Source organism: Podarcis erhardii (genome assembly GCF_964252035.2).
Source record: "Podarcis erhardii genome assembly, chromosome: 17".
In the NCBI taxonomy this organism is placed as follows: domain Eukaryota; kingdom Metazoa; phylum Chordata; class Lepidosauria; order Squamata; family Lacertidae; genus Podarcis; species Podarcis erhardii.
The window spans coordinates 34498477-34526192 of record NC_138515.1 but is presented as its reverse complement, the minus strand read 5'-3'; the positions used below and the strand labels follow the sequence as shown (position 1 = coordinate 34526192).

At 42.0% G+C, this 27716-nt stretch overlaps 1 protein-coding gene across 11 annotated transcripts in view; it reads right to left on the bottom strand.

Annotated features, from left to right (window-relative positions):
• Nucleotides 1–27716, bottom strand: part of ADGRL3 (adhesion G protein-coupled receptor L3) — a 555597-nt gene that overhangs the window by 94640 nt on the left and 433241 nt on the right. For all 11 annotated transcript variants that reach the window (XM_081844774.1, XM_081844780.1, XM_081844782.1 and 8 more), the window contains 4 exons: nucleotides 25586–25795; nucleotides 23466–23686; nucleotides 16770–16836; nucleotides 15429–15520 (listed from right to left, as the gene is read on the bottom strand). In XM_081844774.1, the coding sequence (XP_081700900.1) occupies nucleotides 15429–15520; nucleotides 16770–16836; nucleotides 23466–23686; nucleotides 25586–25795 (590 nt within the window). The remainder of the gene's footprint in view (nucleotides 1–15428; nucleotides 15521–16769; nucleotides 16837–23465; nucleotides 23687–25585; nucleotides 25796–27716) is intronic.

Below are 27716 nucleotides of genomic sequence, written 5' to 3'. Positions count from 1 at the left end.
ACAATTAACGCCAAAGGGTGGAAATTGCAGGTTTTGGCTAAACACTTGGAGAAGCGTCTTATTGGTAAGAGCTGTTTAGTAGTTGTGCAGACTGCCTTGACTAGGTGGTGCTCTCCTTTGGGGGAAGTATTTCAGCAAAGGTTGGGCAGCCATATGTCCGGAAGGCTGAAGTTGCAGCTCCTGCATTCCAGACCCTGAACTGTGCAGGAAATTGAACTAGGTGACCTCCAAGTAAATTTACATCAATAAAATTAAGATTATTTGTCACTGCATGAGAGATCTGTAGCAGTAATGAGGAATCATTTTTTGTAATGGCATCTCAATCGTTTCAACTGCAGATTTCAGTCCTTTTTTTTTTTTGGCCATATTTCTGTTTTCTATTATATTCTAACCTTATATTGGTATGATCCAGATTTCCACCCAGGCAGGACTTCCTGGCAGAATACTAAATACATTATTCCTGAAAGCAATTCCCATGCTTAATGGCTTCGTAGCAAGACCTTGAGTATTTAATACATTTCAGGGCACATCACAAATCAATAACCATTGATCAGGTGTGAGCTTGGCTTTTTATATACACGTGGAACAATTCTGACAAAAGAAAATTAGGGTTTAGCACTGCAATTCAACACGAACATAACCCTCATAAAACAGGAGCTACACAAATCAGAGAATAACCTACAAAAGGCGGAGAATGAAGTCGCATAGAACAGAAGCAATCAAACAATCATGCTCAAGTCTACTCAGAAAGGAGAAAACAGAATTTGCATATAGGCTTAGCTCCCACACCCACAGTTTGTTGTTTTTAAAAAACAACCTGGAGTTGGGGAACAATATAAACGGAGAAGAAAACACACACACACACACACACACACACACACACACACACACACACAGGTTTGGCTTCTACCAGCCAAACGATAAATATGATGGTGTAAGTAGGGATTCCCCGCTGACATCTTTTGCAGTTAAAGTAAGCTAAGTGAGCAGGTGTCTCCCAAAATTCCCTTGATGCGCTGGGCACCAATTTCAAGGTTCTGTTTCACATGACACTTGAAACATAAATGAGAGAGCATGGTACCAAATCTCATGTGTTTAAGGACAAAAAAAGTCAAGGGACAGACAGTTATCGCTGCCAGTTTGGAATTAAACTACAAAGCTATTGATTTCTACCTTTTGTGCGTAACTGCAGAATGCAGATCCAGTTACATGAAAACGACCCCAAAGAAAAGGTTCGCTTATTTACATCCATTCTACAGTTGTGTATGAATCTTTCAGGGGTTAAAATCAGAGGCAGAATCTGCTCCCCCGCCCCATTTAAGCAGAACTAGCACCTTCTGGAAGGGGAACTGTATGGCAGGCAAGAAGCCCCCTGGAACACCTTCGTTCCTCACCGTTCTGTGCTCCTCATACTGAGGCAAGCAATTCAAGAAAGAAAATGGTTACCAAAACAGAGCAAAATATAATTAAGACCTCCACACTGGAAAGCGGCCTTACAAGTGATTAAATCATCTACCTGATATATTAGGCTAAGATTAATGCATCAAAAAACCAGTTCATATTCAAAGCCGGAGTCTCTCCCAGGATGCCAGTGGGTGGAGGTATAAACTGTTGCCAGCAATTCTCACCCTCCTCCTCTGTAGCTGCCCACTGATAGCTCCCTTCTGAAAAGAAGCTAAGATATGAACCAATATGATGCTAGATAAGCTATTTAAGATGCTCTGGTCGGGCACATGGCCTTTACTGGAACTTGACAGACAGACGGGGAGAATGATTTGCTACGGCCAAGCTGGCCTCTAAGCATATAATCCCGCAAAACTGAAAAACCGAAAGGATATTTTCTACAAAAAGATCTTTTAGATTACATTACAAATGGAAGAAAAGTTTCAGAGAATTTCCTTGAGCTAGACATGGAATGAAATGAACCAATGTCTAAGGGTCTGAATACACGGCGGTTATGCAAGATGGCTTGTGCTTTTTGTCTGTATTCCTTTTAATGACTTATTTACTTGCATATGTGCTTGTTGGTTTATATTTCCTCTTATAACCGTTTTCTTTTCTATTTTTCTGTTATGAGAATCTATATAACATAACTGTTCATTCTGCTGTGGGTGGGACGGGTGAGGGGTGTTCAGGAGCGACAGGGTGTTGTTAAAATTCTGAGATAACCCATTAAACAATAACAAAATAAACATTTTCCTTTGGGGGCTACTCTTATTGTGGGCTTTTAGATTAAAAACATATAATTCCCGAAATGCATACTGGGGACTGTAAAGTGTGAATGCGGCAAATGGATTTTTTAAAAACAGAAATGCATCTTGGATAGTAAATAAATGTATAAATTACACTTGGCAACAATCCAGGGGTAGAATACAATGCTAAGCTAAGGCGATTGTTCTTTCAGTGCAAGCGTTTGGACTTGCTAGATGGAACAATCTCTCCTCTTCTTCTCTTGCCCCGTTCTGTTCTGAGGATTACTCTGACCTCTGCTGAACATATTTTGGGAGGGCAGGAGGGGCATGGGAAGGAAAGAGAGAAAAAGCCATTTGCAGAAGCAGAAGTTCTTGTGAAGGCTCCCACTGACTGGACTCCTTAGATGAATCCTGCCCTAGGTTTGCTCCTGTGTAATGTGTGAAAATGGATCACAGCCAAGAAGCTAATTTGGCTTTTATATGCCTGTTCTTCAGCAAGGCTGTTGACCTCAGCTCCAACTGATCACAAGCGCAAAAGGATATTATGAGAATAACCACACACTTTCCCAGAACTTTTCAAGAATAAATGAAAAATAAACCATGTCATAAGGCATTTTCACATGTTTGAAATCGATGTTTATATTTTACCTGAAGGAAAGGAGCTATCAGCAGCTGGGCTCACACGAACCAAATGTAATTAATGCTGAACGTTATGGCTGTAAGTGAAGGCAGATGCAGAGGACTTTTCAACAGATGCCCTTCTCTCTTCCCCCCAATGACACACTGCATCCCACCAGCTGAGCCATAGCCTGCGCATTTTGTTCATTTATTAATGCCCATTCTGCCATAACTGGAAGGATCAGAGTGAGTATTTACACAGCCACACACAAAATTAATAAAGAACAATTCAACTAACAATGCATATGCAATTGCCTCCAACTGAATTTCTCCCCAGATTTTTTGGGCTTCCAAATTCTGGTGTGGCTAAAGATAACATTATATAAGTGATACAGCATTGTAACAAAGCCAACTTGTGGCATAAAACGATGCAGGTGTTCTGTGGGTTGGAAGTTGAACTTGCAGTGAAGAGCATTTCCACTCAGCAGCAGGAGGGAGTGTTACTGCTGGGAAATGTCTCCCTGTTCAAACCCCTCTCCATTGATGAAATGCTGCCCAAGTGTGGGCCTTAAGCAGGATCAAGCCGAGGGGAGATTCTGGCTCAGCATTCTGCCACAGTTTTTAGTTCATATCCGCCTTTGGTCACTAGTGATGCACATCAGCATGTATGCGCAAGGTTTAAATCAAAGCAGGGGGAGGAATCCTAAGGCAATAATACATTCACATTGATTACTTTTAGCACTGATTTAATCAATGCCGCACTGATTAATTAATGATCAAATGTGTTGCAAAACTGCAGCAAACTGGGCATGGCAAATTCATCATTTTTAGAAATTTTGCAAGTTAAACTGGAAGGCAGGCAGACTGGACCATGGGACAGAGTGAACCTACTGGAAGAACTGCTCACCCTTAAATTCAATGGCTAAAAATGACATTTTAGACTGCAAGCGAAGGCTGATGACTTCTATATCACTCTCACACAAAAAAACTAGCATGTCAGGGAGAAATGATTCCATCAGCGTACACATCATACGGTGGTTTTGCTTGTCTTGCTTAGCTGTAACAATGGTTCCCAAAGATGTTTTTGTGTGGGCTTTAGGGAGATCCCAAAAGTGGGAGAGGCTGTCTCCCCCCCCCCGCCACTTGCTCTGTAACATCTGGTATTCAGAGGTATTCTAACCACGAAAGGTTCCATCCTGCTCTCCTGGCTAATAACCATTGATAGCCTTTATCCTCCATGAATTTGATTAATCTCATTTGAAAGCCATTGAAGCCAATGACCATCGCATCTCGTGGGAACTGAATTTCTGTCACACGGTTGCTCCTTTGCTGAAGTGTACAGCTTCATCACTCAAATGCCGAGAGTGGAGGTTGAATAAATGTGCAGCACATTTGCAGAAGTGTATTGTATTTTAATAATTGTTAGAGCCTTGAAGGGTCTTTGCCACAAAAGGTGGGATTATAAATACTCTTAATGAATAAATGAAAGAATACAGTATGCACAGTTACTGATGTGCTCAAGTGCACTAGAAGTCTTCTTTTTCCAAGCACCCGGAGTAGATAGATGTACTGTTGGGTGTCCAGAAAATTACTGCATATAAATGTGTTTGAACCACCAGATAATGTCAGCCAGCATTGTCCTGGGCTTCAGCTGCACTCAGAGCTGGGCAATTCTGCAAGCCAGGACAGGCTCTAGGATTCCCATAGTCTCACACGGATGGTATATATGCCTATGGGAACAGGCATCTCAGTTAAGAGGGCAGCCCTATTCTCAAGCGGGATGCCATGCTGAAGATGGTTCATCATCAGGATGTCAAGTATGTCAGGACACAATATAGATGAAAATCCCCATGGGAAGTGAGGCAGACTTGAAAAGTCATTCCTCTCCAGCACTGCAGCAAATCTGAAAAGTTGCGGAGCGAGGTATGAAGCGCTGAACTCCAATAGGCAGATATTCCTGTTTCTAACTACATCGCTAGCATCTCTCGTTACATCTTGTATGCCATGATGTTGAATACATGCCAGTGAGTCAGTTGGAGCAAGCCAAGATGAAGAAGTGCCAATCATCTCTGAATCCTCTGAAGTACAGTACAGTAAGCACTTATTAATGCCCTAGAGGCCTTGCTATAGTAAGTTTGCCTCAGGTCCTTGGCATGCGGATCCCCTTCTGACCAGGCCACAAAGACTGCCAAGCCTCACAGATGTTCATTCTGCTTGATTTGCTGAGCAGTGTTCTGGGCTTCAGGCCACCACGAAGCAAAATTCATTCATTAATGTTGAACGCTCCCTTTTCAGAGACCCGCTGAGGGAAGTTGTGATATTCTTGATCTTAGAGGCTCTAGCAGAGTCACTTCCAAACAATAACTTGGGAGGTAAAAGGACCCCTGACCATTAGGTCCAGTCGTGGCTGACTCTGGGGTTGCGGCGCTCATCTCGCTTTACTGGCCGAGGGAGCCGGCGTACAGCTTCCGGGTCATGTGGCCAGCAGGACTAAGCCACTTCTGGCGAACCAGAGCAGCACACGGAAACGTCGTTTACCTTCCCGCTGGAGCGGTACCTATTGATCTACTTGCACTTTGACGTGCTTTTGAACTGCTAGGTTGGCAGGAGCTAGGACCAAGCAACGGGAGCTCACCCCGTCATTGCGGGGATTCGAACCGCCGACCTTCTGATCGGCAAGTCCTAGGCTCTGTGGTTTAACCCACAGCGCCACCTGCATCCCTTAACTTGGGAGGTAATTGTCCACAATAATCAGAGCAGCTCAGGACAATTACCTCCCACAGAAGTCATTGAGGGTGGGTACACAGAAGATTCCGATGCCATCATGACTTTGAAGGAAGTGGCTCACCTAACTGCTGGTTCTTATTGGGAGCTGTAGTGTTGATGCTTCAGTGCTATTCAGGAGGACCTTGCTAAGTGTTGACCCCACGTAAGAGATGTGGGACATCAACCTGGTGGTTCGGGGCAATGATCATTTAAAGAGTCAGACATAGATAGCAGTTCTACTTGGTTGACATCTTTGCAGGTCTCACTGATGACATTTCCATGGGTAAATGGCTTGCCCCGGATAGAGGAAAATATCAGAAGAACAACCATCCTTCCCTGATGTCGAGGCAGAATACCACATTCTCTGTGGTATCTTCACATCTTATGGCAGCAAACTCTACAGTTTGGAAGACACAAGATCTACCCACCCGGGAAGAATGGCAGATGAAGTTGATGGACTACATGGAATTGGTGGAAATGACTGGCAGAATCCGAGACCAGGGAGAAGAGTCGGTGGAAGAAGACTGGAAAAAGTTTAAAGACTATTTACGGAAATACTGTAAAATTAATGAATGTTAGAAAAATGTTGGAATGAAGTTATATGGCTTTAGCAGAAATGTTATAAGGAATTAAGGACAAATAGATTAATAGAGCATTAAAGGAAAAATAAGGTTAGAATGTGCTAAGATAATTATAGGATAGAAAACAGAGGAAGATGGAAAGGAATTACTGAAAGAATTAATAGAAGTGGAATACAAAAAGGGAGGTGTGAGGAGGTCGCGGAAATAAGGGAATGAAAGATAAGATATTGAAACTACCGTATTTTTCGCTCTATAACACGCACCTGACCATAACACGCACATTGTTTTTAGAGGAGGAAAACAAGGGAAAAAACATTCTGAATGAAACAGTGGATGTATCATTTTTGGGCTTCATGCTGTGGCCACAGACATGTGATCTGATGGTGAATTTGGGGTGACCCAATGCCAAAATCCTGAGAATTCCTGTGGATCCATGCTTTGTAACCACGTTTTTGCACCATTGCAGCCCCAGGCAACAGTGGGTGCGTGATTTTTTTGGTGCAGGCTGTAGCCATGGACATGCTATGTGATCTGATGGTGAATTTGGGGTGACCCAATGCAAGGATCCTGAGAATCCCTGTGGATCCATGCTTTTTAACCACATTTTTGCACCATTGCAGCCCCAGGCAACAGTGGGTGCGTGATTTTTTTGGTGCAGGCTGTAGCCATGGACATGCTATGTGATCTGATGGTGAATTTGGGGTGACCCAATGCAAAGATCCTGAGGATCCATGTGGATCCATGCTTTGTAACCACATTTTAAGTGGGGAGCGAAGGAAAAACAAAGAAGGGACATTAGAGGGGTGTGCAGAGAAGCAGCTGGCTAAGAATGCAGGATAGGGATTTAACGGGTTGGAGGAAAGAAAGGCAAAAGTTTTCCCCCACCCAAGCCAGCCAGCCAGCCATATCTCTCTCTCTCTCTCTCTCTCTCTCTCTCTCTCTCTCTCTCTCTCCCTCCCCCCTCTCTCCCTCCCTCCCCCTCTCTCTCTCCCTCCCCCCTCTCTCTCTCCCTCTCCCTTCCCCCCCCTCTCCCTCTCCCCCAGCAGCACCGGAGCTTGCCTGGAGGGGAGGGGCTTTCCCTGCTCTTTGTTCCGTTTCAGCAAACACAGCAACGAGACAGAGAAGGGGGGGCAGTAAGACCCTGAGGCAGAATGCAGGAAAGCAGCCGCTTCCTCTTTTCAGTTTCCCCTTCTCCGTGAAGCGCTGCGATTTGATTTTTGCCTGGCGATTTGATTTTTGCCTGATTTTTCGGCTCCAGGGACCACACATTCGCTCTATAGCACGCACAGACATTTCCCCTTCCTTTTTAGGAGAAAAAATCTGTGTGTTATAGAGGGAAAAATACGGTATTTGATGTGTTTTAAATTGTGTTTGTTTTGTTTTGTTAGTTTAATGTTAGTGTTTGTTTTTTGTATTTTTTTGTATTGTATTGTATTGTGTTGTATTGTATGGTTTTCATTCTTTGTAGTGTTTAAACTGTTGGAAAAGGTAATAAATATTATTTAAAAAAACAAAAAACAAATTCTACAGTTTAACTATGTGCTGTGTGGAGAAGTAATTCTTTTTGTCTGCCCTGAATCTCCTGAAAGGCAGTTTCAATGAATGGTGCAAAGTCCTAGTATTATAAAGAGTTTTTGTCCACACCATACTTAATTCTATAAACTTCTGCTACGTCCCCCTGCCCCCTGGACATTTTAGTTTTAGGATAATTGCTCCAGCCCCTTGATAATTTTTGTTAAGTTGTGGGTGAACATATCAGACGACACAGCGATTCTTCAAACAGCTCTTGTTTATTCAGAGGCCAGACAGAACTGAACTGAAGGGCTCAGCCAGCCTGCTTATATAGAGCTCCAGTACAACGTTACTGTAGCAACTTTCTAAAACTATCCAATCACTGAACATCACTTTCAATCCTTCATTTGCATAAAAACTATCCAATCACTGAACGTCACTTTCAATCCTTCATTTGCATAACTATCTACAGTATCCCCCTGCTGGCCCAGGGTGAGAACTTCAGTACATAACAATTTTGTTTGTCCTTTTCTGCCTCTTCTTGCTCCTCTATAAGATATTTTTTGTTATGTGGTGACCACAACTGTACATAGGATTCCAAGCGTAGAATTCTATAGGGGAATTGTGACACAGACGGTTCTGGTTTTGATCTCTTCCCTAATGATCGCTAACATGGGATCCGCCTTTTCACAGCTGCTACACAGTTAGCCGATAACCAATGAAAACGTTCGCTATGAACCAATATCTCTTTCCACCGCAGGCTGAGATCCCCACAGTGTACAGGTGCAAGTTAGTGTTGCTGTTTTTGGCTCAAGATCTATCACATTACCACATTTACTACATTTACTACATTTGCCTGATGGTTGTCCATTTACCCAGCTTCGAGAGATCCTCTTGCAGCTCTTCACTGTTCCCTTGGGTTTTCATCCTCTTGAATAATTTTATGTGATCAGCACACTTGGCCACCTTCCTGCTCACCCCCAACTTCTTGTAAAGAAGTTAAGCACAAGTCGACATACAAATCCTTGGAGGACTTTCCTCCATTGTGAGAGCTGTCCATTTAGTCTTACTCTGCTTCTTTAACTAGTACTACCCCTTAAGAGGACTAGTGAAGCTTCTCCTGCCTCCATAAAGCCATTCGTCCATAGGAACTGCAAGACTGAGCTCCTGCTCTTCATACTTTCTCCCAGTTGTTGCTCCTTTTGCACCTGACAGTTTGCCTTCTTGGACTATGCTGCTTCATTTTGGCCCCTCTGCTCACTTGCTGCCACTTCTGAAACCTCACATTTACCTGTCTCAATTATGCTGTTGGTTGCCGGTCAACCAGTTGATAGTTTGCACCTATCTCACTTGGGGGCTCCGATACTGTTCCCCCTGGGAACCCTCTATTCCTAGTGAACCTCGATCCACAGTGTGGACTCAGGAGTCTCTGCTACTTCCAGTACTCTATTCACTCCAGCATAGTGTCTCAAATGTACCATCTTTAGAGAACTGAATGGGACTTCCTTCCTTCCTTCCTTCCTTCCTTCCTTCCTTCCTTCCTTCCTTCCTTCCTTCTTTATTTCCTTCATTTCTGGGCTAAAAGCTCTGGCATGGTTGTAATAATATAAATTATTAGATCATTTACCAACTGTATAATAAACAGTTTTAATAAATAACACTTGAACACACCATTTTATGTTATTAATAGCAGGCTCTTTTTTTACCTATTTACATTAAGCAGTACAGAATGGTAATTCAAATGCAGAATGGCATTGTTGGTGGCTGATTATTTAATCATGCTGGAGAATGAGCAAATGAACGAATGCCTGGTGGCATGACTAATGCTACTAGATCCTGTAATAATGTTGTTTGAGTGGGTAAGGAAAAGCTGGCCTCTGTGTCTTTTGCTCAGCTTAGTCCTTGGTTATGTTTCTCTATTAGTTGCTGGTGAGTAGAAGGTTTTTTAGATTAGTGGGGGGCAACCACCCAAGGTCCGAGAGGGAAGTAGCATTGTTCAGAATAATTGGAGGTACTTTGGCACAATTTTGGCTGAGACCTGTAGGTGACAAGTGATATTCTGTTATGTTCTCTCCTAGGTTTGCCCTGTAGTAGGATATAAATGAGTGACACCTGTTAATCTGTTTCTTTATTTGGTTAGGCGGGTATGCTAGTCTAAAAATGCCTGAAGTAAATCCTGTTTAAGCAGCTATAGCAAACACAGCTGTATCATTGGGCTAGCTATAATCCATGTGTGGTGTGCACTGGGTGATATCTGGATTGAAAGTGAAACTGCTACATTGACATTCCTGTTGAGAAACACACAATACTCATGGCCTGTTGAAGAATTATGCATATTGACCAGGAAATGTGCATAATTCCCTCTTCGTGGACAGATTATGTGCACATTCTCCATGATGTGTGGCGAATGTGCACAATGATTCAGATGAACTGTTCAACTCATATTACCTTAAAATTCACACACATTGGCCCTGTGGGCTCTAGGCCTTTCAAGCTTTTGTCACAATAAATGCTAGTCTTTTGAGTGCAACACGACCCTTTTGGATTTCATTATGTTACCATTATGGTGCAGAATGACACCAAAGTGGTAACAACCACATTGCTAAAAACAGAATCGCACCTATGACTTCTCAGATCACAGCGGAAAGGGTCAGGATGACTCTTCTTTCAATGAATCTTAGAAGATCAGTAATCTAAATCGTGCCTGAAAAGCTATGCGTAGTAATTGCTGCCAATCTAGCAGTGATAAAATGTGCTAGAATAAATCATTTCCCCCCAGTTCTTGGCCTAACCTTTAAACATTTTGATATACTGGAAGAACAATTACATTTTGAATGGAAAAGATCTACTTGGTATTACTTGGTGTGCACATGCATTCCATATCGTTTTCTTAACTCCGTGTTGTTAAGACCCAGAGTGTCCTGCTCTGGACCTGCAGAGGAACTCCTGGGACGAGGCAGCAAGGAAGGTCAGTTGTCACAACGTTGTGCAAAGTTCCTAATGAGCAACTTGCTTTGACAAGGATTGAAAGTGAACTGAGGTACTTTGAGTCCCTGCCTTTAATCCACCTCTCCTAGGCTCTGCCTGCTTGGGGATAACTAGGTCTAGGGACACGGGTGGCGCTGTGGGTTAAACCACAGAGCCTAGGACTTGCCGATCAGAAGGTTGGCGGTTCGAATCCCCGCGACGGGGTGAGCTCCCATTGTTCAGTCCCTGCTCCTGCCAACCTAGCAGTTAGAAAGCATGTCAAAGTGCAAGTAGATAAATAGGTACCACTCCGGCGGGAAGTTAAAGGCGTTTCCATGCACTGCACTGGTTTGCCAGAAGCGGCTTAGTCATGCTGGCCACATGACCCGGAAGCTGTATGCCGGCTCCCTTGGCCAGTAAAGCGAGATGAGCGCCTCAACTCCAGAGTCGGCCACGACTGGACCTAATGGTCAGGGGTCCCTTTACCTTTAGGGTCTCTTTAAATGCCAACCCTCTGCACTTAAAATTGGTTGGTGCTCCCTGACCTGGTGCACTCCCTGTTGGACTGGCGAGGTACTATGGAAGGCACTCAGTTTCCTGAGCTCAGGGAAGATGCCCAGGAGAGTCCTTGCTTTGGGGCACTGACATCTGCTTCAGTGGGCTCCTGCCTGCCAGCCTCGAGCTCAGTGGTCCCCTGATCAACAGCATCAGCCTCATTGCCAGGACTCTGGTTTGGCTCTCTTGCAGGTGAAACTATGGTATAAATGAGTGTCCAGGTCTCTTCTGGATCCTGGGGTCACAACACAGAGACTTCAAAGGCTCATCCACGTCCTGTTCATTTGGCCTGGTTTCAGTTGGAATCACACGCCAATGTAGAATATGTGCTTGCTAGCACGGCCACTTGGGAACTGGGGCCATGCTCATCCTGACTTGTCAAAGCCAGTTGAGAGAAGCAGTGTCCATTATTGCCATATCTACAGTTGTTTGGCACCTGCGCAACAATATGGATCCTGGGTGTGGGTTTTTCTGTTACCCTTTTCTCTACTTTCAGTCCTCATTTCGAATTCAGAGAAGTTTGTTGAATGATGTATAGTTGGATGGGAGCCATTTCAAAGACCTCTGCTAGTCCTTTTCGCTTGGGCTTGGCACCAAGACTGTCCTTGTGGCCTTAGTTGATAACCTCCATTTTAGGGATGAATAGAGGCGACTGCACTCACTGACCCTTTTCCGAAGTTGTTGATATGGGAGTTCATCAGGTGGTGCAGGTTCTACTCATTTCTGGAAGGAACAATGGCAAAAAGGTTTCTCTTCATCTTCCCAGAGCCTTCTCTGTGATATTCCACACGGTCAACCCTGTTCTGCTCTACCTCAGTGGTACAGCACATGTTTCACGTGTAAAGAGTTCTAGAATCTTCTGTCACAAAAAAATCAGGCGGCACAGAAAGGAAGTAACTTTGCCAAAGACCTTGAAGAACTGCTGCTATTTGATGTTGACCAGAGAGTACCCAATCTGTCCTCTACAAGCTTCCTTCAGGTGGTCCGTGACGTGTCTGTGGATTTGTGGTTGAAGATGGGAGACGGCACATCTATCACATCAGATTTACAGATTCATTTTTCACTGTGTTTTATTGCTTCTTTTCTTTATTTCATTTTCTTATTTTATTGCTTCTTTTATTTCTTATATTATATTACAATCTGAATTCTACGGTGGGGAATTCACTGTCTCACTAAGGCAATTGTTCCTTCAAGGCAAGCATGTGCTGTTCAGGGGGGGGGGGGTTTCTCCTCCCTCAATTCTGGCAAATGAAAGGGGCACACAGGGGAGGAGGGAGGGGAAGCCCCATTGCACAAAGGGAAATCCTTGTAGGGGGCTTCCATTGATAAGATTTGTTAGCTGAATCCTGCCCTGTTGAATTCAAATTGCAATACAATAATATACAATATAAGAGGAAAGAAACAAGCAAAATACCATTAAAAATTGCACAGCATCTAGACCAGTGCATTTCAATTGATACAACAGGCAGAAAAATCATTAAGCCGAAACCCTAAACAGTTCTTAAGGGGACCGTGGAGGAAAATGTTTGGAAACCACTATGATAGATAGTACTGACTTAGATGGACCAATGAGCACACTCCCTCTAAGGCAGCTTCATTTGTTAGTTCAATCTGTTTATAAGGACATTGGGTGAGATTCCCATGGAGATATGCTCCCTGCTCACTAGTATGGGGCGGACTTGGAGCAACACGCCTCTATTTCACTCAAACTAGGTTCCGTTTCTGAGTTTATCTGTTTTATAGTCATGGAGGGGACTGTGTGACATGAGCCACCTGAAGGTGAATCCTGAGAAGTTGGAAATAATGATGGTTTGGCAGCCCATCATGCTCAATGAGGTTTGCAGCCTTGGGATGTTCTTGGGAGTTAAGGTCACAATGGAGGTGATATTTTTCTTTCCTACACTCCATGAAAGCGGAGGTGGCAGTCTTCTATTAACTGGTGACTAGCTGCCCATCTTTTACTTTGTTTGAAGCTAAACTACCAAGAGGAGGACCCACAACAAAACGTTGCAGTCCGAAGGCAGCACAGTACATTCCATTTCCCCTTCCACCCAGAAGCTGTCTTTAAAAAGGAAGCACATCTTGCCCTCCTGAGGACAAGGAACAAAACATGGAAAAGGAAGAAACTGAGGGAGGACGACGACATGCTAGCACTCATTTCAAAAACCTTTACAGACAGTCACATAGAAGAGACTTATTCTCTGTTGTCCCAGTGGAAGGAATTAGATCTTAAGCTACAAAAACAAAGATTTCTTTAGGAAGAAAAGTTCAGCTACTGAACTAAGGGGGGGGGGGACACTTGTTGGAGGTCTTCAAATACAGGCTGAACAGTCCACAGATGCTGAAGCTCTGGATTTTTTGCACGTCAACAGGAGATTGGACTAAACAGTCCACTAGGTTCCACCGAACTCCACTACAGGCCTACTCTGGCCCATTCCCAGTCTTAGGAAAGTAGTGTAAGGGTTTGTTTGTTTGTTTTTAATGTCAGGTCCATAGTAAGTAAAATATTCTGCTGCTTTAGTTATTTTCTTGAACTTTTACATATGTTGCACTGATATTTTTTTAAAAGTGTACTAGTAAGGGAAGTTGGGGGGGGGGGGCAACAAGATATTCTGGTTAAATACCAAAAGTGGATTTCAAAAGATAGTATTGTTTTTGGTAGAAGGAACTCAAATTGCTAATAGGGCAGGTTAAAGGTTTTCTCTAACATTCAATTACACTCAACAAGAGATTACATTTTTAAGATCTAGGTTAAATAAAGAAAAAAAGGCAATATTGGTGGGCTTTTCCTTTCTGGTTGTGCGTAGAATACAAAAAAAATCAAACAATGGTTTTTACGTAAACAAGGGAAGGGTTTTAAAAGTGAGTTAGATTCAGATGAAGTAGAAGCAGTCATTGTGAAGGAGGGAGGAAGACATTCGGCAAAAAGAAATTAATGATCAAAAATTGTACCAAAAAGTTTCCCAATCTTAAGCTGCTAGATGCTAATGGATGGGAATCATTGACATTTAATTATATGATCTCAGCTGATGCTATGGATGTAAAAGAATAAATTTTAGCAGAGTTTTATCAACCCATGCTTCCTGATTTGGAGGGTGAGCAATATCCATATGGTCCACCAAGTCAGATGTGACAGCAAACTATTGCTACTACTAAACAGGAAAATGGGACAGAAGCTGAGATAAAGATGAATAAAAAAGAGAGGAGAAGAGAGATAAGAGAAGGTAGCGGGAAGTTCACAGCTCATTCTCTGTCCTCCAAATCATAGTTTGGATAAATGGTCTGAATTGAACCAGACTAATTATCACTAACTGGCTTCCATTCCTCAATGTCTATGGTTTTGAATTTAAGCCACGACAACAGAAACAGCTAACCTATAGAGACAATAACTTCTCAATCTGATTTAAAAGTGGTCAAGTCCTAGAGAAGAGGTCCCATTGGCAGACAAAATAACATATGGTGTACTTTGCTCTCTGGTTGGACTTTGTTGTCAGTGAAAAAACATCAGGAAGTAGTCTACTAGGACATTCAAAGTTCCCTCTGATACAAGTTACAGAACCATTTGCACCCAGTAAGTCACTATCCTGGAACACTAAGCACAATGAAGTAATTAAACAACCTACAACTGTATCCATTTCCTTCCTATTATTTACTTCTACTTTCAGTGTGAATTACATGTATACTTTTTGTTGCAGAAGAATAAATACATCTTTGTCTTAATGATTGTTTGTTTTTTAAACAGCTGTCTTTGGGCATTGGGCATTTTGAAAAAGCATCACTGCACCTTGCTAAACATTCCTAGATGCCGCAGCTGCTTTTGCATTAGAGGTTGCATGGGAATGCGACATTCATGTAGACTGGGTCTTTCACACAGAATCACACGGCCAAAACTAGGCAACGCTGCACTATAGCTACATAAGTTACCTTCATGGGAAAGGAACTCTCACGTGGTTGCTACTATGCCTTAATGGCATTGTGCAATAGTGCAAAAATGTTGGAACACAAGAAAATCAACACTTTGGGTTGGATCCAGGCCATATAAGTTTCACCGAACTCCCACTGAAGGCAATGGGACTCAAGTCCAGGCTGACTTGTCTCATCGATTTCAGTGTGGGTCTTGATTTCAATCAACTTTTTCTGGATGCAACCTAGTATTTTCTTGTGGGCATTATCCTAGAATAATTATGTGTTGTTTACATAACACAGTTGAGAACACAACGAGTGAAAATTCACTTACTTGATATTGTCGAGACACCCAGATTCAGGTTTCAATATGGCTGTATGATGAAACATTTTATAAAGAGCAATCCCAAGGAAGATTACATTAAGCTGAAATTAAAAATAAGAAGCAAGCTATGAGAAAAAGAAGGGGATTAACCCAAGGCTCTAGTTTTCTCTACGGCGGTAAAACTATGATTGGACAGCACTAGTTCACACTGCAAGTGGAGACTCACATTACTGTATATTCCTCCACACAGAAGTAAAAAGTCTTACAGATAAAGCACCAGATGTCAAAGAGAAGACTCTAGACTAGCTACCTCTCTGGTAGGACTGTACCAACATGTGTGCGCCCACCTGCAAGCTTAAGTGGTACAGCCCAGACACTGATTTATGACATTACTGAGAGCTGGGCCTTCGTCTTTCATTTGCATTCTTCATAGCAGAAGAAGCGGATTAAGAAATTAGTTTGTAGGGTCAGCCCAAGTAGACAGTTTTCAAAGGTGACTTGTAGAAAAGGGGCACTGGAAGCCCACAGGGCAACACAAAGACACGACGTTAGACAGACTGATCTTAACAAGTTCTTTTACGGGGAAAAAAGCAGATGCTTAAAATCTGACACGTTGCTTTTCCGGATCTCTATAGCATGTTATTCAGTCCTTGCTCTTCAGTCACAGTGGTGTCACTGCTGTGCAGGACTTTTGAAAATGTACAAACACAAAGGCAGAACAGAATAATAGGATGCACGGGAAGGGAAGCAATTGCTAAAAATCCATGCTGCGATGACTAGACAAAGCAAATCCTGTTATACTCTGTAAAGGTACAAAAATCCTCAACCGATGTACCCATAGGACTATTTCTTGAAGGTGCAGGATCAAGGAACCACACAACCAAGATAGTAACCAGAAGACAACAGTTAAACACTGTTTCTGTATATGTCTCTAAGACCCAAGCAAAAAACCCCATCTTGGCTCTGTTGAACCTTTAGCAGAATAAGGAACAGATGTGGGTTCAGTCTCTCAGTCTCTTTTATTTGCACAGGTTCACAAGAACACTCCTTAAGTGGGCAAATATTAGGGCTGGACCACCTTGGTTTGGCCCACCTGGGGGCGATCCAGGGATGTTGAAGGGCAAGTAGGAGGTGGGGGGGGAGCAGCAGGCAGCCTCCGCAAAGAGCACCGCAGGACTGATTGAAAAAGGACTTCAAAACAGCCCCACACTGCACCTTGGTTGCACAAGCTTTCCCCCAATGTGCACAGCCTCACAGACCAGGATTCAACTACCAGGTGACACCAGGCACTGTCTGCTAAGTATGCGATAAAAACATGCGCTGAAAGTCATGCTAATCAGGAATTCTTACCATAATTATCAAGGTTGCAGGTCCTATAAAGCTCCAGATGAAGTATGTGTCAAGTCGAAGCCAACATCTGTAATGGAAATGCAGGGAAATATGGCATGTAAGAGGGCATAAAAGTAGCGTATATCAAGTGTGAGCAAGTGACAGAGAGGAATGGGAGCAGTGTAACGTTCCACTAGGAGGCAGGAAATATCACATTGCTTGTTCATTTAAAACCTGAATTATATGCCTGGTTTCTGACAGTGCTATTGATGGAGTAAGATAATTACCTCTGGAGGAAGCAGGAGAAAATAGCACAGATTCTACTTGCTAAGTCCTTCCGTTTCTGTCATAGAAAATCTTTATAAAAGCCCTAAAACAGCCATTAAATCTAGCTGCAAGCTATTCACTGCTGCTCAGCCAGACTGTCAGCTTCCATAGTAGGTGAAGATCTGAACGATTTAGTGAAAAGGGAAATAAATTTAGGATTAGAAGGTCGGAAGCTTAATTAGATTCAGGAGTTTTCTGTTTTCATGAATATTTCTAGAAATGCAACTGACCTTTAGAATCAAGCTAGGTGATTCATGACCTGAACTAAATTATTAATAGCTTCATTTTATCTGATTTAATATCCCCTAATGGTTAATGATTTGGGGAAATTACATTTCCATTCTGAGTTTTCCCAATGACAAAATGGGCATAAGGTAACAAGACAGTTGAACATAAATCTATCCTTATGATCTTCTGTTTTTGGTAGTTTAATGTATCAAGAGCTGCACGCTCACAAGAGATTGAATACCTGCTATGCAAAGAAATATGAGAATACAGTCATTTTCAAATATGTAGATTTTCTTTGAAATAAAATTCTAGATGGAGGCAGAGGACCTTCTGAACTGATGACTGAGATCAGTGATGAGGGTAAACAATCTAAAGTTGAATCCAGACAAGGCAGAAGTACTGATGCTCAGAGATCCAGCAGACCAAGAGACAGCAGTCAATCTCTTTTGGATAGGGTTGCATTCCCCCTTAGGTACCAGGTACACTGTTGGAGAGTGTTTCTGGATTCAGCGCTGAAGCCAGAAAGCTTAGATAGTGGTGATGACCAAAAGAAGCCAGAACAGGTTCCCAAAATGGCACACCCTGAGTCAACTCTTTTAGATAAGATCAGATAAAGTTTACTCTTGTTCATACCTGATGAAAAAAATATAGTCTCCAATTCTCTCTCTCTCTCTCTCTCTCTCTCTCTCTCTCTCTCTCTCTTTCTCTCATTTCTGGGGTTGCCATTACTTTAAACAGAGGCTTTCTACCCTTAACATCATTATGATGGGATATATTTAAGTGGTGAAATTTGATATGAGTTTTTCTTGGGAGTGAAGCTCCAGTGCTTCTGCTACATTTCAGAAATGGTGGGTTGATAATAAAAATCTCCCCAGCTGATAATGCTTCGATGTATTGCAAGATGAGTTTCCTTTCCCAATTTTTTCTTTCTGTGCTCAGAATGCAAAATGAAACTACCATGAGTTTATATTCTGAGACTGGTGTGGTCTACATGCATTGGGCGAAGAGAAGCTCAAAACTGGCAAAACTGGTGTTGGGAGTCGCTTGCTTTAACCCCTTCATACTTTAAACCTTGCAGACTGCTGCAACTGACTTATAAAACATGAAACACAATTTACCAAAGAGTATCTTGCCCAACGAGCAATCAATCTGACTTTTCAAAAAGTCGGGAATGCCGTAAGGGCATACAGCATGTAAATGTGACCTTTGAAGCAACTCAGGAAACTGATCATTGAGGGTAATATTTCATACTGTTATTTTTTTTAAAGGCATCTACGGCTCTGGTTCACTTGGAGCTGGGGAGGAGAGCCATGCCACAATAAGAGGTTCTCCTCTTGGGTGGCAGCTGTCACTCATCTGCCAGACAAACCCACCTAACAAGAGCTGTCTTTTCTGGTCCCCGCATTACAGCTTCCATGAGACTTTGCAAGGATGGACATGCAGGAAAGAAAGAACTGTGGTTGTTTCCTACAATGAACTCTGTCACAGGTTTGCATATTATAATGTTACCATGCAAGCAAAACTATGGCAGCTGCAAACATTGGCCTATTCTTCCTGGGCATTTATACATTGCTGTTTTAGCTACTGATGCAGCTGTTTCAGCATCCTGTTCTATGGTTATTTTTGTTTGTGGAAGAGTAGGAAGCTTAGCATTTTCAATTAACACAACAGTCTGCCAAACACAAAGCTTGCATTAATGTGGTGTCGTATGTATATTTCATGCGCAAGCCATTTTGCAATTAGGCCCCTGTTTAAATGAATAGCAAAGATTTTTGCATTATTTCCTTTCTCTCCTTAGAATTAGTTAGCATTCTTTGCTGCCTGACAGAGTTTCCATGTAACTTGGAAACCTGTATATATTCTTCTTCCAATAAAAGGTTATCAACTTACCTATTCTGCATTTCACGCTGAAGATTATACTTCATTATGAAACTTGCATTACAGATTTGCATAGCAAAACATCAGTCCCTTTATTAAGGGTCAAACTAGACAATACGTGGGAGATGTGTGAACAGTGTCCAAATGGATTCACTCATTTATTACTGAAATGCAGCAAACTGTATCAGAGGCTGCAGTCGGGAATGAAGATTTCCCCATTCCTTCCTGCTCAAAATTGCCTCTCCAGCCATCAGAGGAAAAAATATCAGAACCCTAACTATGTCTCCCCCTGCTAGGGGCAATTTCATCAGGGTGATTTTGAGCAGAAAACGGGCAGCAGCTCCTTTCCCCTGCCTTCCCTTCATTAAAACTAGCAGCCTCCAATGGCTGATTTTTCCACTTTAAAAAAGTTGGCAGACCATGAACAAGTATCACCCATGTTGTCAGCTTTGCCCTTGAGGTGTCCAGTGTAATTTTTAACTCCCATGGACAGAAAATTAAGAAAAGCACACCTAAAAATATTTTTTTAAAAAAACCATTAGCATGGTGGAGGTGGATGTTGGAGGAACCAGACACAGAGGAAGGGGTAATTTATTTCATGGGCACAAATCATCCTATGGATGAGAGAAACACAACAGGTGTCAGGTCAGCCAAGTCAACTCCTATGGTGACGGTCCATTGCTGACTATCCAAGAGATTAAGGCATGTCAGCTCAAAGTCAGTGAAATACTTTCTATCTGCAATGTCAACACGCTGTATGTATATACCAAGCCTGGAACTGTTCTACTAAAGCCTTATCTTCTGCAGCAGTAAACTATTTGGACCTTAAACTGCCTCTGTGTGGTGACTAGAACTGGGGACAATGTCTGCTACTTGAGTATCTTACCCCAGATTTTCAACAGGTTATGGGCCCAGCTCCCCAGCTATCACAGGTAGGAAGGCAGAGGACAGTAAACCTGGATGGACACCAATCAGGCTGGAGTTGAAGCAGTAAATCAGAGGCAGATTATGGGGAGTGTGACTGGTTTGGATGCACTGGGCACAGAGCCTTGGGGATGGCATTGAATTCTGGCATTGCACAAGGTGCTGCTGAAATCTGAGACCCAGGTCAGCCACTGAGTAAATTTTTTCTTGACAGATTCCAGGGAAGCAGACAGTGGTGAGTGCATGCGAAGTGTCTGCAGACCTCACGGGACCATTTTCTCCCAGTCTGGGTGGAGCTAAGTACTGTCTTGTAATAGTTGATGGCTCTCTGACTTTTAGAAGACATCTGAAGGCAGCCCTTCAGTATCATTGTCTGATATTTTACAATTTTTTATGTATGCTGTAAGCCGTCCAGAGTGGCTGGCAAAACCCAGCCAGACAGGTGAGGTATAAATAACAAAATTATTATTATTATTACTGATTCTTATTCATATTTCTGCTTTAACACAAAGGTGAAACATTTGAAAAGTTCAAAAAATGAGTTACTTGGGCAAATATGAAATTTGACAAGCCAGTTATGGCACTCAAAAGTAACAGAGGTGTGGAATTCCATTCTACAGATTTTAAAACATTCTTGGAAGAGAAAGGTTGACTAACCCCTACTCTCCTGAAGAAAATGGGGTGGCAGAAAGAAAATACAGGATTTTTCAGGAGATGCTGCAAACCATGCTAACAGGTGCAGTCTATCTGCAACTTTCTGGCAACTGCTCATTATGTGCAAAACAGCTTGTACACATCTGACACTCTGGAAACTTCCTTTGAGTTATTTCATGAAACCAAACCTAATGCAAAGCTTCTCAGAATGATTGGAAGTGCAGCCTTGGTAAACACACCAAAGGCAACACATTGCAAAAATAACCCCAGAGCTCAAAAATGGGATTTGACATTATGTGGGTTCAGGGGTCAGACTATATAACTTTGAAGTTCCTTTGTGATTCTAGAAACCATATGTGTGTGTGTGTGTGTGCGCGCACACACACACACAGCTCTTCAGGTATGCTAAATCTGGAATATTAATTAATTTTCAGGACATTCATTTCCCCCTCAACATCTAAACAATTTGAGGAAGTATATTCTATTCAGCTGTTACGTCTTAACATATTTACAAATATCTCCATAAACATTTCTAAACAAATTTTAGAATTGGTTTGAATACTACATTTAAAGCACATTAACTTAATTAAATTGGTTTTCCCCCTTATCAAATATTTCACTACAACTACTTTTGGCAATTAGAGCTATTTATAAGGCAGATAAATTAAGATGCCTTGCTTTACACTTTTGTTTATTAGGTATGTCATGTAATTGTTCAGTATCAAAAGATATAGCAATTACAGATTTCTTACAGAGAAATCCAAACACACTGTTTTTTATTTGGGTGGTGTTGTCTTTCCACCAGCTCCCCAGCCATCCAGTTGTCTACTGCCTTCTGTGGAATGATGCCAACATTAGGCAGATGTGGAGCTCCCTCTTCCCCTCATCCAGTATGTGTCCAGGATTCCCACTTGTAGCAGCCAGCAAAAAGCCCCCAAATTTCAGTGAGTAAAAACCAGGACACTCCAAAAACACGGTTTTTCAATTGACTTGCTTAAGACCCAGGACAAAGCTCCATCTTTCAAAAATTCCCCCTGGAAGTCAACTCCGCCTTTGAAATCCCGGTAATGTCCGCACTTCCAAATGGTGCTTTGTAGGGAGTGGGAAGAGGACAGGGGGGAAGTAGCCTGTGATCCAGTGGATCCTGATGCCATCACATGACAGCTCTGGGCCTGATCACTGGAACCAGCTTGAGGCCCAGAGATCTCCCTGACACCCCTTTCCTTATTACCTTGAAGTTCTTGTTTTCTAAATAACAAAAGCAGTTTAATTTGTTGCAAATCTCCACCTTTCCTGACGCAGCTTCTACAATCTTCCCCCCGCCCCGAGCATATGCTAATCATCTTCCATGGGACCATGCTCTCTCCTTTGCTTTTTATTTTTGTCACAACCACAATGACAACTGGGGATCCATTCAATCACGCTTGCTCTTTCCAAGTAATAACAGCTATAACAATTTGCTCTATTTCCTGCCTGAAAAGAAATCAAACCTTAAGGTATCCCTGGTGTGTTATTAAATGCATCCAATAAACAATCATTAGATGCCACTGGACCATAAAATTTGAAGAGCTCCGACTTATCGCGCTGTTTGTAAATGTGCAATAGAGTGCTCCAAATGGCTGTATGGCTTCCCACTCGGTAAGTGGCAAATCTGACTATATATGGAAGTTTAATGTGTATGTTCAAAATGGAGCATGTGCTCTCTCTTTTATTAGATTCCAGTAACCGTGTTGCTCATATGAGACTTTCTCCCCCACCAAAAATAAATAGTATATTTGGTCATTATTTCAGAAGACTTAAGTGAGATAAAACAATGAAAGAGGCTGTATTAAAGACTACACAAAAACCAGGAAATTGAGCGGCATCAGAGAACTCATTTGAGAAAAACAAACATATCATTATAAGCCTGGTTACCTGTCATACACAAATGTGTGAAAAACATATCCCTTGTTCTTCCTAGAGAGATGCAGCTTTGAGAGGGGGAGTGGTTAAGTGATGGTGGAAAGGTATTCAACCCTTCCCTTGCTTCCAGCTTTTCTAGATTAACTCCCTTGTTTCTCCCCTCTGCTACAGGGTTATTTTATATTTTCATATCCTTACATTTAAATCTCACCTCTCTTCCATTATGGAAACCCCAGATCAGACCCAGACTTCCTTTATTTCAGCAAGAGTTCTGACCAAACTCTGCAGTCCCATTTCTCTTTTAATTGGCTTTAAATATCGTGGATAATTTAATGGCCATTTCGAAACAATCTTATTTCGAAACAACCATTAAAAAAACCCAAAACAATAATGCACATTTCTTTTCCTAAAACGTGCTCAGCACAAAAGTCCGTAGTTTGGCAGGCTCTCTCCACTCTGGATGGGATAGTATGCCTGCAAATTTTATCTATTTCTGTCAAAAGGAAAAAAATACATAGATTTTTTTTCAATTTCCCAATGGTGAATTCTGTGTGCGGGGGGCAGCAAGGAATGAATTAGATCTAGATGTACCCCAAGCTGAATTGGGGAGCCTATAAAGAACCTTGGAATGAGGCAGTCTATTTTTCAAACCCCCAGATCAGGGTCCAGACCAAATATTCTGGCCAGCGCACACACCTACTGTGAACAGGCTTTCTATTGCCTATTTATTTCTAGAACTCTGACAAATCCATGCTCACTAGTATTGGTTTTTCAGACTCCCCCAAACCACAAAATGAAACTCACACTTTTCCTGTGCCGTAACTTCTGTAGTCTACGGCCGCCGAAACAGCCACAATTAGAGCGGGCATGCCATAGCCAACCAAGTAGAAGTATTTTCTCCGTGAATGTTCACTCTCGAAGACCTCCACCAACATGATGTAGAGCTGTACTCCCTCCAGAAACATCCACGTGAAAGCCGAAAGGAAGAAAAAGTGCAAGAGGGCCGCAAACACAGCACAGGCTATCTGGGAGAGTAAAAAGACAAAGCAAAGAAACAATTACTTGTAATCTGAATCTGACATTGATCCTGCGTGGAATGGCAAAAAAGGCAAATTCTACGTTACTGGTCAACGCTCAAACCCAAAGAAGGGGGCAGAGGGACCCTAACATTTTGTGATTGCCCCTATATCTGCTGTTTTTAGAAGTCTACAGGGAAAGGCATGATATGATGGGACTAACCCTAATTAGTAGTGTTGTGTATTGAGTCAAAGGATTTTATATCTGTATTATTATTGTCTGTAATTGCATTAGGGTAAAGTAACTGCCTTTTGGTTCCAGAGGGTACAGCTACTATTGGTTCATTTAAGCTGCTGTATTTGGATCCTCTGTCTTATTGGTTGCCTCCAAAAGGCAGGACTGTGATTGCCTGATATTGTTCCCTCCAAAATGTATCCTTTCTAGCTAGTTCCCTGTCCCTATAAATGTAGCTCTCCCCTCCTCAGGTTTTAGTCTTGTTGCTTTTAATAAAGAAGTGTTACTAGAGAACTGTCTCCAGCATATTATGTCAAGAGAGCTGAAATCACAAACCCCACGTCACAGCAACTAGTTACTAGCTTGACTTTACACTTGGGTCAAACAGTACAGAATTAAAATGGTCTCCAAGTAAGCCTTAACAGCTAACATACCACTACCCTTGGATTATGATTCTCAAATGCTGAAAATGGTATATATATGCGTATCCATTCTTGGATCACCAAACACTTTTGCATAGTTGATTATATAGCAGGGTTGGTTCATTAGAAAAACCCGACAAACTGCAGTTAATAGTATTATTTGGACCAACTAAAATGTCACAAAGTTCTAAACAAGCTTCAAGTTCTTCAGAACTCTTCTTCGGACTAGATGTAAAACAACAGGGGTTTGTGGGATGGAGGAGAGAAAAAGCTGAGCTTGATAGATTGGTGCTCAAATGTCTGTTGTTTTTATTAATATGGATTCAAGGAGGTGTTAGCTGCAATTCTATGCACACTTACTTCAGAGAAAGCCCCATTGTATGTGTTGTGACTTGCATCTGTGTAGGCCTGCATAGGATTCCACTGTTAATCAGATGAGACTGCTACGTGAAAATAAAGTGCAACTATTTCTTCCGATGACTTGGAAACTTTTAATGCAGCCTAAAATCGTATTAGCATTTTCCTTTCCTGCAGTTCCAACACACTTGCTGACTCAAGTTCAGATTGCAGTAGACACAATCCAGATATAGTTTTTATGTATAATTACAATCCCAAGATCCTTTTCATGTGTGTTAGCAAAGCTGGAGTTTAATTTTATGAAGGTGGGGGACTAGAAACTAACATGGGAAATGTTTCCTTGTGGTTCAGAAGTTAAGTGTTCTCCCAAAATTAAGTTCCATATACATGCAGCAGAGGATAATCTGTTACCTGGACAACTAAGATTGCTTATACTTTGAGCACCTTTTAATTGGTCTTAATAAAGGTATTATGCTGGTGTGGCTTTTAGACACCCCCCTGACCCTCCACCAATAGACGAACTATGCTTTTGGAGAACACCAAATTTAGTTGTCCAGGAGAGGAATCTTAAAACTGGAGGAAGATTCTATTTATTTATTTTATCAGCAGTTCTCCCTGTGTTGACATCACAGCAAGCATTTTTTCCCTTCTCTCTCCTATCCTTGTTTTCCTTAATATTCAGCCTGAATTAAAGCACTAGGAAGCTTGTTCATGACCTAATAAAGTCCTAATAAAGGTGGGTTTTGGATATTCGGAAAACTTGGGACACTCCATTTTATTATCACGATCAGTAGCGTTTGATTCAGCTTCACGGTGGATAAATCAGTGGCGCTTTATTGCTTGGCCAAAGGCTAGGAATAGGCTTCACTACGGCATTTCTAATTGGATAGTTACCGGCTGATCGGCCCTGTTGATCCCAATGAGGAAGAGAAGCTCTGCCACAAACAGACTGATGCACAGGTTTTTATGGATGGTGTTTCTGTCACTCTGGAGCCCACGGAAGAAGCAGAAAGTAAAGATGCAGATCAGGAGGCAGACGAGGGACAGGAGAATGCCAATCCAAGTAATGACATCCAGGAGGAGGTTGTGGACTGCGTCCCCATGCTGCAAGGCAGAGTAGAAAGACAATTAGTCACCAACTGGTACCCAAGTCTGAGAAAACTTGGTGCATCTGAAACTGTTTGACCTTATCTCCATTTGCATGCCAAATCTGTCATATGAGGGACTAATTAAGCAAGCAGTACATTAACACATGCACACTCCGTCTCTTCACTGTCTGTCTTGTTTGCAGCCAAAAAAAAAAAAAAAAAAAGTTCATTAGCAGACTTTTCTGATCTCGTATACCTGAGAACATGACACACTTCAGGTATTACAGATTAGTGGTGTTAGCAACCTGGTGTTGATCTGTATTTGTGAAATATGTAGTGAAAACAATTACTGTATTTCTCAGACCTCTATGATAGCAATCATTTTAGAAAGGAGAGGAACATTGATTCAGCAGAAAAATACCATCAACCTCCACCACTAAAATCAATAAGTACCAGAGAAATTGAAAACTGACATTTTTAGCTCCATCAGGATTGCAAAAACCACTTTTAAAATATTTTCAAAAAGTCCTGAAGACCCAGATTAACTATAGAATTAACACAGGGAAAGACTGCAAATTTTGCCCGCTTTGCATACTTTTAATCTTTAACTTAATTGTCAGACCTTTTTTTTTTTTAACAATTCATTTCCATCTAACCTCACTGTTCACATTTCTCTCTACACCCATCTGCATGTGTCCTGCCAACTGAAGATGATCCTTTAATGCATCTGAAAAAATTGGCTGTAGTCCAAGAAACCTTATGCCATAATAAATCTGTTAGACTTTAAAGCACTGCAAGAACCCTTTGTTGTTTTTTGCTGCAACAAACAGGCATTTTTGTGTAAAAGATTTTCTATCAATTTGGATATTTTTGTTCTTCTACGTGAACTGCAACAAAACGGTCTAATTCAACACCTCCCTCCAGAACTACAATAATAGGTCGCTCATATAGATATTCTACAGGACATTTATTTTAGAGAGACACAGATCCAAAAATGGCATGCCTCAAATTATAAAATGTAGGGTGCAATCTATAGTTCAGATCCATTGGCTTTAGGAGCTGGCATAAGTCCTGGCAGATGTGGAGATATGGCACTGGCTGAAGAATTTATGAACAGCCTTGTAGGCCAGTCTGTGTGAGGGTAGTTGAAGTCATCAATTACTACAATAGTTCCTCTTTCGGATGTTCATTGTATATGCTACATTCCACATCACCTTTTTAGCTAATGTAATGGCTTGATCTCCCAAATTACCAAGTAGGTGATGGTTCTCTCTGAAGACCTTCCAACGTTTGGTGTTTCGAGATGCAGAATGTGGTGCCACACCCAACCAGGGTGTCAAAGAGAAGCTATCCTGCTGCTCAATGATTAATCCAAGCTTTATTAACACCTTTTTGTCAATTCTGACATTCCTGACAGTGGGCAATGCCTTTTGAGGGATCCAATATGGTGGTTCCCTGCCATGGATAGAAGTCAAGAGGCTGCCAATCAAAAGTGCTGCTGCCTGTTCAGCTGAGGATGTTAGGGGATTGTGAATGGTACCAGAAGGGCAAGATGGCGCCGGCAGTAAGTCTTCTGTGAGCCTCAACAGAGTGAGTAGGAGCTTTTTACAAAATAATAACAATAATATAGAAAGACACTCAGAAAAGATCAAAGTCTAGCCTGATAAAGAATCCGGGAGCTACCAGGAGGTATTTTTAAACCTCCCCTTTCTCCTCTCCTCTCCTGAGCTTTTTTATCTGCCCTTTGTAATCCCGTGGAAGCCATTCAAATTTCCCAAGGCCATCCAGTGCTATTTGAGGCTATCTGAGGCTAATTACAACCTCTGAGCTCCTTTTGAATAGGGCCCTAGCACACGGCTAGAGAAGATAACTCAAATGGTACTTACAAGACAGAAAGAACTGGGGATTCCTCTAGCACAAGCACAAGCTGTTGAACC